This window comes from Fukomys damarensis, unplaced genomic scaffold, assembly GCF_012274545.1.
Source record: "Fukomys damarensis isolate Sample0158 unplaced genomic scaffold, DMR_v1.0_HiC HiC_scaffold_2, whole genome shotgun sequence".
NCBI lineage: Eukaryota > Metazoa > Chordata > Mammalia > Rodentia > Bathyergidae > Fukomys > Fukomys damarensis.
The window spans coordinates 49,484,535-49,497,058 of record NW_022900914.1 but is presented as its reverse complement, the minus strand read 5'-3'; the positions used below and the strand labels follow the sequence as shown (position 1 = coordinate 49,497,058).

General features: G+C 39.2%; 1 protein-coding gene across 1 annotated transcript in view; it reads left to right on the top strand.

Moving 5' to 3' along the window:
- The first annotated feature begins 12,053 nt into the window (after positions 1–12,053).
- The window catches only part of Mob1a (MOB kinase activator 1A), an 18,652-nt gene continuing 18,181 nt past the window's right edge, over positions 12,054–12,524 (top strand). Inside the window, exons 1-2 of the mRNA XM_010631624.3 lie at positions 12,054–12,082; positions 12,419–12,475. Coding sequence (XP_010629926.1) covers positions 12,054–12,082; positions 12,419–12,475 — 86 coding nt within the window. The remainder of the gene's footprint in view (positions 12,083–12,418; positions 12,476–12,524) is intronic.

Below are 12,524 nucleotides of genomic sequence, written 5' to 3'. Positions count from 1 at the left end.
GTCGGAGATGAGAAAGCCAATCGGTTATCTTCATTAAAGGTAAGCGAGGTCCGGTAGAGCGCTGCTGGTGATTGGAGGAAGAAGAGCCCTCAGAGAGACTCTGGAAGGCTCGAAAGCCTCGGCTGCTGGCTCTGATTGGCTGAGGCAGTCAAGCCCCTGTCTGACGTAGCCGGTGTCAGGGAACCCGGGCGACGGTAGCCGGCGTTCATTCATTCATAAGCAAATATCTGAGTGCCTACTATGTGCCATGCTTTGGAAAGGCGCCCTAAAACGTGGGTAGACAGGCAGAATACCAATGAAGAAATGTAGATCCAGTTAGACAATCACCTTTGACAAAATCATAGTAAAAAATTAATTTTTGAATTATCAATGGATGTGAAAATAATTGGGTGAAAGTTGGACAAGAAACAAAAAAGATTTACATATAGGTTTGCCGGCTTCAGCAAATAAAAACACAAGAAGCCCAACTTAATTAGAATTTTTGATAAATAATTATGGGAGGTCATACTTATACTTTAAAACGTATTTATTATTTATCGGGAATTCAAATTCACCTGGGCTTCTTGTATTTTATCTGACACCTCTCTTGCATAGTCTCAAGGTATCTCTTCAGCAAAGTACTTAATAACAAAAACCAAGTGATAGAAGTTAACGCTACCAGAAGGAAAAAGCACTGATGCATTGAAGAGAACACATCACTTCATAGCTTTAAACAAACCTGAAAATTTAATGAAGCAATATTTCTAAGTCAATGGGTTTCCTAAAAGTATTGCATATTTCTTGTTTTTACATTGTCAAGAGAGATCACAGAGCTAATATATAACATTGTCCAGGGGGAAAAACATATTCCTAAAAATTTCACAATATCCTAGATCTTAGTCTAATCATGAGGAAATATCAGTCTCAAACTGAGACACATTCTCTGGAATAAACCACTTGTACTCTTTGAAAATATCAGGACAAATAAATGACAAATGAAGAACTGTTCTAGATTAAAAGAGTTTAGTATGACAACTGGATGCAATATGTGATTTTGGGGTGGACTAGACTCCACCCCATATCCATATAGGTACACTTTTGAGGGGGGGTTGAGACAGGGTCTCACTATGTAGTTGAGACTGACCTGGAACTCACTATGCAGTCCAGGCTGGTCTTGAACTCACAGCAATCCTCCTGCCTCCGCCTCCCCAGTGCAGGCATGCACCACCACACCCAGCTGTACATTTTTGTTTATTTATTTTTCTTCATTTTTCTCTTTTGCTCTAAAATGGCATTGTAGGACAATTGGCTAGATATAAATAAACTCTGTAATTAACTACTAACATTGTATTGATGTTAATTTCCTGATTCAGCATTTAGCTAATCATACTGTGGAATTAAGAGGATTTACACTATTCGTTTTTTAGACATAAAGAGATATAATGTCTGTGCCTGACTTTGAAATGGTCCACAAAAAAGGGGAGGGATACATATATAATCATTTGCTAGAGATACAATAACAAAAAATCACACACTAAATGGCTTAAACAACAGAAATCTGTTTTCTCACAGTTTCAGAGGCTAGAGCTACAATATCAAGATGTTGGTGGGGTTGGTTTCTCCTGAGGCCCTTGTTCTTGGCTTGAAGTTAGCTGCTTACTCACTGTGTCATGGACTTTTGTCTGGGCACCTACATCCCTGTGTGCATCCTCCCTCGTGTGCGTGTGTGTGTGTGTGTGTGTGTGTGTGTGTGTGTGTGTGAGTGTGAATCTGTATCTATGTCTGTGTGTGTCTGTACATTTTAATCTCCTCTGCTTATAAATCAGACTGCATTAGAGCACACCCTGATGGTTTAACGTTATTAAGGCCCTCACTTAATTTTATTTATTTATTTATTTATTTTTATTTATTTATTTTGAGACAGGGTCTCACTATGTAGTTGAGACTGATCTGGAACTCACTATGTAGCCCAGGCTAGTCTCGAACTCACAAAGAACCTCCTGCCTCAGCCTCCCAAGTGCTGGGATTACAGGTGTGCACCACCACATCCAGCAAGGCCCTCACTTTATATATAGTCATACTCTAAGGTTAGAGTATACTGAATTTTGGGGAGAACACCAGTCAGTCTATAACAACATATAGACATAAAGAAAAGCTGCCAAACGAGTGAACAAATGTAAGATAATAACTCTGGTAAAGCAGGAAGAATATCCAAGTAGTCTTTGGACCTTTCCTGCCACCTTTCTATATGTCTGAAATTATTTCAATGTTTTAAAGTGATATTTTTGTCCTCAAGGGGCTTGGGGCATGGCAAATATGCAGTGAACAAAAGAAAAGAATAAGAAAAAGAATATGCTGCTGATAACCCTCATGACAACCAATGTGAAAGTTTGTGTGAGTTGGAGCATGGCCCAAAGGTTCTGTGGCTAGGAGCAGTGATTCCCAGAACCAGTTCAAGCTTCTGCAAGCTGTGGGGAGGAGGCATCTTAGGGTCACCTGGGCTCACAACCATGACTGTGAGGAAGTAAAGGAAACAGACAGGCCCTGCTTTTTATTTATTTATTTATTTATTTATTTATTTATTTATTTATTTAGAGGCAGAGTCTCACTTTGTACCCCATACTAGCCTTGAACTTATAGCAATCCTCCTGCCTCAGCCTCCTGAGTGTTAGGATTATAGGCATGTGCCACCATGCCCGGTTAGGCTCTGCTTTCAAGAAGCCTACTTACCCTACTACAAAGTTTTGGAAGTTCTCTTTTCTCAAAGCATTAATTGTGTGTGTTTGCTTGCTTGCTTGCTTTTTGTTTGTCTGTACAACATAAGAATTTATTGGGCAGAGTGGGAGAGATTTAATTCAGTCTATAACAATGTACAAAGATAATCGTGATAGATCAGTGAATAAAAAGAAAGTTGCATTTTATAAGAAAGTTTGATCTCCTTTTTAACAATAAAATGAAAGCAAACAGCTGGGCGTGGTGGTGCACGCCTGTAATCCCAGCACTCGGGAGGCTGAGGCAGGAGGATCGCTGTGAGATGGAGATCAGCCTGGGCTACATAGTGAGTTCCAGGTCAGTCTCAACTACATAGTGAGACCCTGTCTCAAAAAAACAAAAAACAAAACAAAAAGCAAACACCTTATATACATGGATATTGATAATTTAATTAATTAATAATTAAACTCCTGGCGATCCTCCTGCCTTAGCCTTCCAAGTGCTGGGATTACAGGCATGGCCACTACTCTTGGCCCAAAACATTTACTTTTCAGTACCAGGCACATGGCCTTTTTTTTCACTATATAGCCCATGCTATTTTTGTATTTTGCGTGTATTTTTGTTTGTTTGTTTGTTTTCTGGTACTGGGGATCAATCTCGGTCCTTGCACTTGCAAAGCAGGCACCAGAACCAGTAAGCTAAATCCGCAGCTTTTTTTTTTTTTTTTGAACCATGATTGAACTTGGGTCCTCGCACTTAAGAGTCAAGCAAATGACTGAGCTAAATCCCCAGCCCCCAAAACATTTACTTTTAAGAGTGAAATTATGTGTGCTGGGCATGGTGGTGCATCTTAATCTCAGTACTAGGAGGCTGAGGCAGGAGGATCACTGCAACTTTGAGGCCAGCATGAGCTACATGAATTCAAGGCCAACCTGAACTACACAGCTAGACTGTCTCAAAAACCAAAACAAAACAAAAAATGGAACTATGTGTAAATATTATTATATATTTTAATATGCTTAGCAAAAGGGCTTGCCTCCATGCTTCGACACTATTATATTGAAAATGCATTTGGGCAAAATATCTCCCAATTTTTAGACCAAATTCTATGGGTGGAGGTGCTCATACCCCTCTGTACCCAGCCACAACCAGTCTTTCTGCCTGCTTTTATTGCCTTTCCTACCGCAGAGAACATCCTGTCCTTCCCTGGTGTTTGGTTGCATTCCTCCCTTTGCTGCTTCTCTCTCAGGGCTGTCCTCTGGCTGCCTGGCCTCTAAGGCCTCCACATCCAGCTCTCCATACTTTCTCTTCAAAATACATCTCAGTTAGGGGCCAGGGATCTAGTTCAGTGGTGCGTGCCTGCCTCACAAGCACAGGTCTTGAATTCAATTCCTAGTACCAGAACAGAGAAGAAAAAAAGTAAAACAAAATACATGTCAGTTTTATCCACCTCTCTCCCCATTGACCTGGTCCTCATCAACTTCATTCCTGCCCAGACAAATTCAATGACCTCTCAACTGCTTCAGCTCCCACCCTTTTATTTATCTATCTATTTATTTGGTCTTTTTGAGATAGAATATCACTGTGTGGTTCAGGCTGGCCTCGAACTCACAGCTATGCTCCTGCCCCACACTCTCATGTGCTAGGATTACAGGTTTGTGACACCTTGCCCAGCTACAAATTGACATAATGAGAGAAAGTGATCTGCGCAGGGCCGTACTGCTACCAAGTTTCCATGCAGAGATCTGAACCTGGCATTTCAGGGTTGGCATGTAAGTTTGTAATCACTGTACCACACTGCCCAGTGGTTCAGCTTCTTAAAGAGTAGGTGGCATCATGCTTCCGAATACCTTCCAGTTGTTGGCCATCTTGTTTCAAATAGGCTGAGGTTCTTGGCAGCTGGCTTCATCTCCCTTCACTTCCCTCTTTGCCTGTCACATTCTGTCACACTGGCTTCTTCCAGTTCCTTGATCGTTAGCAAACCCCTGCATGCTTCAAAGCCTTTGCGCACCCTCTTGACTCTGAGCAGAGCTTCTCTCTTCATTTGGCTAACTCATCTTCTGGGGACTTAGCTTAGATGACATCTCAACTTCTCAGTCTCTCTTTGTTTTCTGCTGTCATAATCCCCCTCCCTTGTTCAGTTTTTTGAGACAGGGTACCATGCCATATCTCAGGCTGTGCCTCAAATTCTTAATCCTCCTGCCTCAGCCTCCTAGAGTACTGGGATCACAATCCTGTACTCCCTCATTGGCTTTTGTTCTTTGTCTTTGTTTTTTGGGGGAACAGGTCTCACTATGTAGTTCAGGCTGGCTCTGAACTCACTATGAAGACCAGGCTGGCCTCGAACTCTCATGGACCCTCCCATGTCAGCCTCCTGAGTGCTACAATTATAGGTGTGTGCTACCACATCCGGCAGTTCTTTGTCTTTGATACTGGGAATTGAGCTACATCTCCACTCGCCCCCTTTAATGAGATAGGGTCTTGCTCTGTCACTAAGTTGTACAAACTGGGCTCAAACTTGGAATTTTCCTGCTTCAGCCTCTCAGACTGCTGAGATTACAGGCTTTGCCATCATGCCCTGCCTGTCACATTCTCTTAATGCTCTTGATGCATTCTGTGCTTTTCCTCATAGCAGCTACCACAATTTGTAATTACACATCATCATCTACTGGTGTAATGTTTTGACTAATTGCTATCTTCTGCAACTGAATGTCAGTTCTAGGAGATCTGAGGCCACGTATTTTGTCCATCGATATATGTGGCTATGATGATCTTGGGTGAAAGACTATTCAGCATGGAAACTTTCATATGGCTTACTTTCCTTGAGTTTCAGGTGTCTGATAAATTGAGATTTCTCTCTCATAGTCCACAACCTGAGTCCTGAGAAAATGGGCAGGGACATCATAGAACTTTGCTGTCTTTTTTCACTCGTCTGTGACAGAAGCTAAAATTTGAGCCTGGAAGAGCTGCACCTGGCTGGGGAGCAGGACCCTTACTTCGGCCACAGTGGGAAGCAGCCCTCCATGGGCGAGGTTCCTGGGGTAAAACGAGTTTTGCAAATGATGGGGCAGGACACTTACACGGAATAAAAAGGCAAGGTTGCAAATCCTACCCAAGGAAGACTGAAAGGAAGGGAAACTGCCTGACAAACGGGTGAGACCTGGCTGAGAGGTTCAGGAGAGGCGGAACTGGCAGCTTTTTAATTTGCCACACAGCTTCTGTTTTCAGCATCTGCTGTAACCAGATGGTGCGCAGTGATCTCTGTCTGGCTGAGCCAAGGAGGGAATAAAACTTTCCCAGTCTTTGTAGAGGTCCTGTCTGGTGGGGAGGAATTAGTAATTAGCACTTTTCTCCCATCCCCTCCCTCTCTTACTGAGAAATCTTGTCTTTGATCCCTACGTAAAATATATTGATATCCTGGTCAAATACTGAACTGGAATTTTCCATAATCACTCAAGTTTCTTCCTTCCCTCCCTAAAACTAACCCTGCTGAGAGGTTTTCCTCATAAGTAACTGGTCTTTCATAGATTTAGTAATTCTCCAACATGAAGAACAATCACATTAAAAGGTGAAAAAAAACTTTCTTGAATTATTTTATTCTCATGGGATTTCTTGTTTGGTTTTGCTCTGTTCTGAGACAGGGTCTTGCTGTGTAGCCCAGGCTAGCCTTGAACTCATGGTGATGCTCCTGCCTCAGCCTCCCAAGGGCTGGGATTACAGACCTGTGCCACCATACCAGACTGCTCATGTTGTATTTTATGATAATTATATTATTTAAATAATGTTACTATAAAAATACCAGTCTGTCTTTATATTTCTAGCTTCTATACAGCTATATCAAATTACAGGTTTAAATTATAAACAAAATTACAAATGTTAATAAAATTAAAATTGACATCATTAATGATGATCCTTTTTATTAACTTAGGCATGACAGGTGATGTTTGTATAAAGTAAAATCATCAGTATTAATGTCACGCTGACAGGTACAAGAAAAACTCTTTTACACTGTGCTCTCCCACACCATTTGCTGAGCTATTTCACTCAAGTCTCCCACAGTTTCCTCTTTCCTTCTTTTCTTCCTTCCACCATGGTGTCATTTAGCTGTTATTTGGTGTTAGTACATCCTTCATCCACACAAAAACTTGTACATGAGTTTATAACAGTGTTATTTGGTTTTGGGGGGGGTTCCAGCTTTTTTTTTTTTTGGTACTGGGGATTGAACTAGGGTCCTTGCACTTGCAAGGCAGGCCACCGAATCACTTTTTTTTTCAGCTTTAATTGAGTTTATTGGTACATTTTAGGGATACAGTGCAGTTACATTCATTGCTGGGATCTTGTACCTCTGCATGACAGGTCTTGGTTCTCATTTTTTCACCTTGTCCCTGCCCTCCCTTCACCCCCTCCACCCCTCCCAATCTACAAACACTTTCTTTCCTTCTTTTCATTATCACACATTATTTTCTTTTCCCTTATTGCCCTTCCCCCTACCCATCCCACCTTCCCTACACCTTTAGCCCCTTTCTTCCCATTTCACAATGTCAGTAATCTTATTAGGATCTCATGTATTATTGCAGTTTATTCACACCAGAGAAACTATTTGGTATTTACACATGTGTGCCTTATTTATTTCACTTAGAAGTATATCTTCAATATGTATCCATTTTCCTATGAATGAATCTATTTTCTCGTTCTTTATGGCTGAGTAATATTCCATTTTATAGAAAAAACACATCTTCTTTATCCAGTTTCCAACTGATGGGCAGATGGGCTATTTCCAAGTTTTAGCTATTACAAACTGTGCCACTATAAACATGGGTGCGCATACATCACTGTGATATGATTCTTTTAGTTCTTTTGGAAAGATACCCAACAGAGGGATGGCTGGGTCAAATGGAACGTCCAGTCCAAGCTCTTTGAGGAATCTCCATATTGATTTCCACAGTGGTTTGGTTGCACCAGTCTATAGCAGTGTTATTTGTAATTACCACGAAGTGAAAACGATCCAAATGTTCATTGACAAATAAACAAGATGTGGTGTATTCCACAACGGAATACTATTCATTCATAAAAAAGAATGAAATCATTTTAAGGTTCAGAGAATTAACTTTAAAACACTGTACTAAGGACAGTCACAAGAGATCACTTATTGAATGTTTCCATTTATAAGAAATGTCCAAATTGGGTAAGTTCATTGAAATACAAAATAGACTAGAGTGCCAGAGGGTCTTCTCGTCCGTGCCCTCCCCTGTTGGTGCCGCTGCCTCCATCTTCAGCGCTAGAAAGGTAGCCGCGCGGGCACCCCCAAACCCCCCCACCTTCCCCCTCACACTTTTAGACCTCCTGATTGTGCCAGTCTTTGTACCTACTCTGTAGAGGCAGAGGTGGTCATAAAGAGTATTTTCTGGCACTTTTAACTTTGAACATCTTAAGAAGTGGTGGGAAATTTATAGTAGAACTGAGTGGAGTTAAACCCTTTAGGAGGTCAGGGAACTCATTCTGGGCCTTGCAGCCTGAGCTCAGTCTGCTTTGTGGGGTTCTGCCACCAGCTAGCTGAGATCAGGGGACTTGGCTCTGTAAATGGCAGCACATATTGTATATTATGACAGCAGTGATATAGTCTGAAAGGGGCCCTTTAAATTTTTGTTTCTTTTTTTTCATTCTACTCTTCAAATTCTTTTTTTTTCTTTCTCTAACTCAGTCTCTTACTCCACTATAGTATCCCTCATCTCCCTTTTTGTTTCTGCTCTTGTCCTAATTCAGATTTCTTCTTTTATTTTTTTTCTCTTTTCTTTATGTTCTTTTCTTATGTTATTCTACCTCACTCAAGGGTTACTATATTTCTATTTTGTTTGTTCTTTTTGAATTTAACAATTTCCTGACGATTGTCTGGTCATTCTACGTCTTTTGGCTTCATATGAAACCTTCTCTAATTCTTATACTTATCTACTCCTCTTGTCTTAACTTTGTTTTAAGCCCCCATTGTAAATGGTAAATATCCTTATTGAAAAGTTTATTTACTGTAAGCATATTTTGGATTGCTTCTTGATTTTAATTAAATTCACATGGTTTGAAGGTGCTAGATTGATGACTACCATAAGTGGTCAATTTGCAAATTGTGCTTCATTATATTGTGGTGCTGATTGTATCAATTAGGATAAAGGGTTGTGATTGATTCAATGAGCTGTTTTCTTCAGTATTATGAAAATGAGAATGTCTATGAGTCATTAGAGACCCATGGGCTGCAGCCCAACTACATCAGGAAGATTTAAGTAATAATTTAAAGGTTAAACTAAGGACAACCCAACAACAATAGTAAAAACAAGAAAACACTTAAGCAAGATACAGGGACAGACTTCCAGTTCACCAGTGGCAAACAGTGGGGCAGATGAGGATGAAAAGTCTGATAGTGAATCATCAGGACATCCTGAACTCAAGGCACAGGAAGTAACAAAACTGAACAGTCAGGCTCTAGAGAAATATAAAACAGAAGTAATTTCCCAGATAATCATAGAGATGACGAGCAAAATGAAAGTTATAATTCGTGACTCTAGAACAGAAACTGAGAGGAAAATAGATGAGCTCAGGACCATGATAGAAGCCATGAATGCCCAGCATAAGAAAGAATTGGAAACAATAAATGCCCAATACAAGAAAGAAATGGAATCCATAGGACAGATTCAAACTGATATCCAGGAGATTAAAAACTCCATTGAGAGTGTTCACAAAAGAATAAAAGAGTCTGAAGACAGAATCTCAGATATAGAAGATAAAATTGCAGTCAGTGACCGTGAAAAGAGAGGTCTCTTAAAAACAGTAGGGGATCATGAGAAATTGATACAACAACTCTTAGACGATACTAAGAATAATAACATAAGATTGATAGGAATTCAAAAGTAGTAGGAGAAAATGTAAATGACTTAAAAAAGCTATTCACAGAATTAATTATAGAAAACTTCCCAAACAGAGGGAAAGAATTTGATAAACAGATAAGTGAGGCATATAGGACTCCAACTAGCCATGATAAAAAAAAATCTACACCTAGACATATAATAATCAAGATCCCAGAAACCCAACAGAAGAACAAAATACTACAAGCAGTAAGAGAGAAGAAACAAATTACATGCAAAGGAAAGTCTATCAGAATCACAGTAGACTTTTCAATACAAACCCTTAGGTTAAGGAGAGCCTGGAATGAGATATTTCAAGTACTAAAAGAAAACAACCTCCAACCTAGACTGATGTATCCTGCAAAACTTTCTTTTAAAATGGATGGGGAAATAAGATATTTCCAGGATAAAGAACACCTGAGAAACTTTATGAATACCAAACCAGCACTACAAGGAATTCTAAACAATGTCCTAGAAAAAGACAATGAAGGTAACAACACAATGAGGCCCAACAGAGCAAATCAAACAGGCAAGCCAAGAAACTGAAAGGAGAAGGCAAAAAAAACCACAAAAAAAAAACATGATAACAATGTTAGTACATATCAGTTATAATCATCAATATTAACGGCCTCAATTCACCAATCAAGAGAAGTAGACCAGCAGAATGGATTAAGAAGCAAGATCCAATAATATGTTGTATACAAGACATGTCTAGTGTAAAAAGAAGCCCATAGACTGAAAGTGAAAGGACAGAAAACTTCTTCATGTAACAGGAGCTCCCTCCCCGCCAAAACAGCAGGGGTAGCAATCTTATTCACAAAGTAAGTGTCAAACTTAAACTGATTGAAAGAGACAAAGAAGTTCACTACATCCTTGTGAAGGGAACGATTCAAGAGGAAGAGATAACAAATAATTTATTTTTAATTTATTGAGTATGTCAGAAAGTATTTTTTTTTTCCTCTTCTTTTTTTTCCTTTTTCTTCTTCTTCCTCTGATGCTTGGGATTAAGCTCGACACATTGTTCTGGCTAGGCAGGTGCAGCTATTGAGCTTCATTGTTCTGGCTAGGCAGGTGCAGCACTATTGAGCTAAATCTCAGGCTTTACATTTATATTTTTAAAATTTATCAATACATTAATCCTTGTCTCTGTATGTTGGTCTACCAAATTGATGAGTTATTTTGGTTCTCATTTTCTTTGCTTTTTTATTTGAGAATTTATGAAATCTGTATATATGAGTAGTATGAAAAGTATTAAGGTCCATCTGTCATTTTCCTCTTTCATCTCTGTTTTCTACAAACTTCCTTTTCTGTCACTACAGCTTGTTTGGTTGGAAATTTGTTAAGATAAATGTTGTTAGGGTTATGTTATCAATATATCTTTGTACCTATTTTCTACTGATGACGAATATTAATTTTTAAGTAAATTTTATTATAACTATACTTAATCATTAACATCATTTCGTATCTGGTACATATTACAAATTCTCCAACTCCCTCAAAGATATGTGTTTTTTCTCAAATTATACAAATCACCAACATTCCACACATCACTGCACTGTTTTATTATACCTAAGTATATATTATATTGTAGAAAATATGCATTGTATATATGTGGGGGGTATGTTTTTACATATATTTGTGCACTATTAAATGAGAAACATGGGCGTGAATGTGGTAGGATTGTGCACATTTGGCATAGTGTTTCTCTGGCAGCCTTATGATTTCTTTAAATTACATGCTTGACTTAATTCACAGTCATTTGTTTGGGAAGAATATTACATATCTATTGGTGTTAAATTCTATCATTATGCTTATAAAAATATAATAAAAATAAGTAGGGGATATAATAAAATAGAAACAGAAAAATCTGATCTTAAGAATGTGAATTTTTTTAGTTTCTTTTGGATTTCAAATATAAGTATTTTTTTTCTGTGGGAAGTTTTGTTAGAAAATGTAAGTGGTACAATCAACAAGTATATGATATTTATCAATTAATAAAACCAAGGAGTTTATAAATCATAAAATTTTGAGGACAGTTTCTCAACTATAATATGTAACTTTGTTTTATTTATAATTACGTTATTTCAAAAATATTATAAGAAAATGAGAAAGAACATAATGTTTGAAGATCATTTCAAACTAATGTATTTTGATTAGTCTGTTACATAAATTCTTGTTTATCTCATATCCTTTTTTGCTGTCATATGTATATGTATATTTGAAATTTTTGTTTAGTATCTTCATTTCTTGTTATCATGTATCTTTGCAATCTTTAATAAAAAAAAAAAATAGACTAGTGGTTGCCAAGAAAGCTAACGGGCATGGAGGAAGATGTTCTAGAATGAGATAATGGTGATGGTGGTTGTGCAACTTAGTGGATACTTACACATAAAAACTGGAAAGTACATTTTATTTTATCTAGTTATTTATTTACCTATTTCCATGCTGGGGATTGACTCCAGGGCCCCAAGCATGCTAGGTGGAGTGTACATTTTGAAAAGGTGATTTTTTGCTATGAAAATGCTTGCTATTAAACTAATTAGCCATTAAATTAGATTAATGTTTTTTTTTTAATTGGAGAGGTGGCTAGTTCTCATAGAGGCCTCTCCTTGGCCTACAGAGAATGGAGGGCACACAACAGCACCAAACAGGATCAGGAGCAGGGCCAGCCACTCCTTCCCGAGGCCAGTGGCCCTCACCACCCCTCCCGCAGAGGGAAGGCCTGGTTTGCAGAACGCTGATTGGCTGGGGGCGGGGAAGTAGGGTGCTTCTGGTTCTCGGCAAGGCGGGGCGGGGCGAAGCCTTGGCTCGCGAGATTTTGCTGTTCCGCATTTCAGGTCTGCGGGTTTGGGGAAGCGAGAGAGGCGGCTGCTGTTGGTTTGCACCGGCTTGCTGTAACGCGGCGCGGAGCCCGGCTTGCCTTGTTCGCGAGCTGAGGGACCG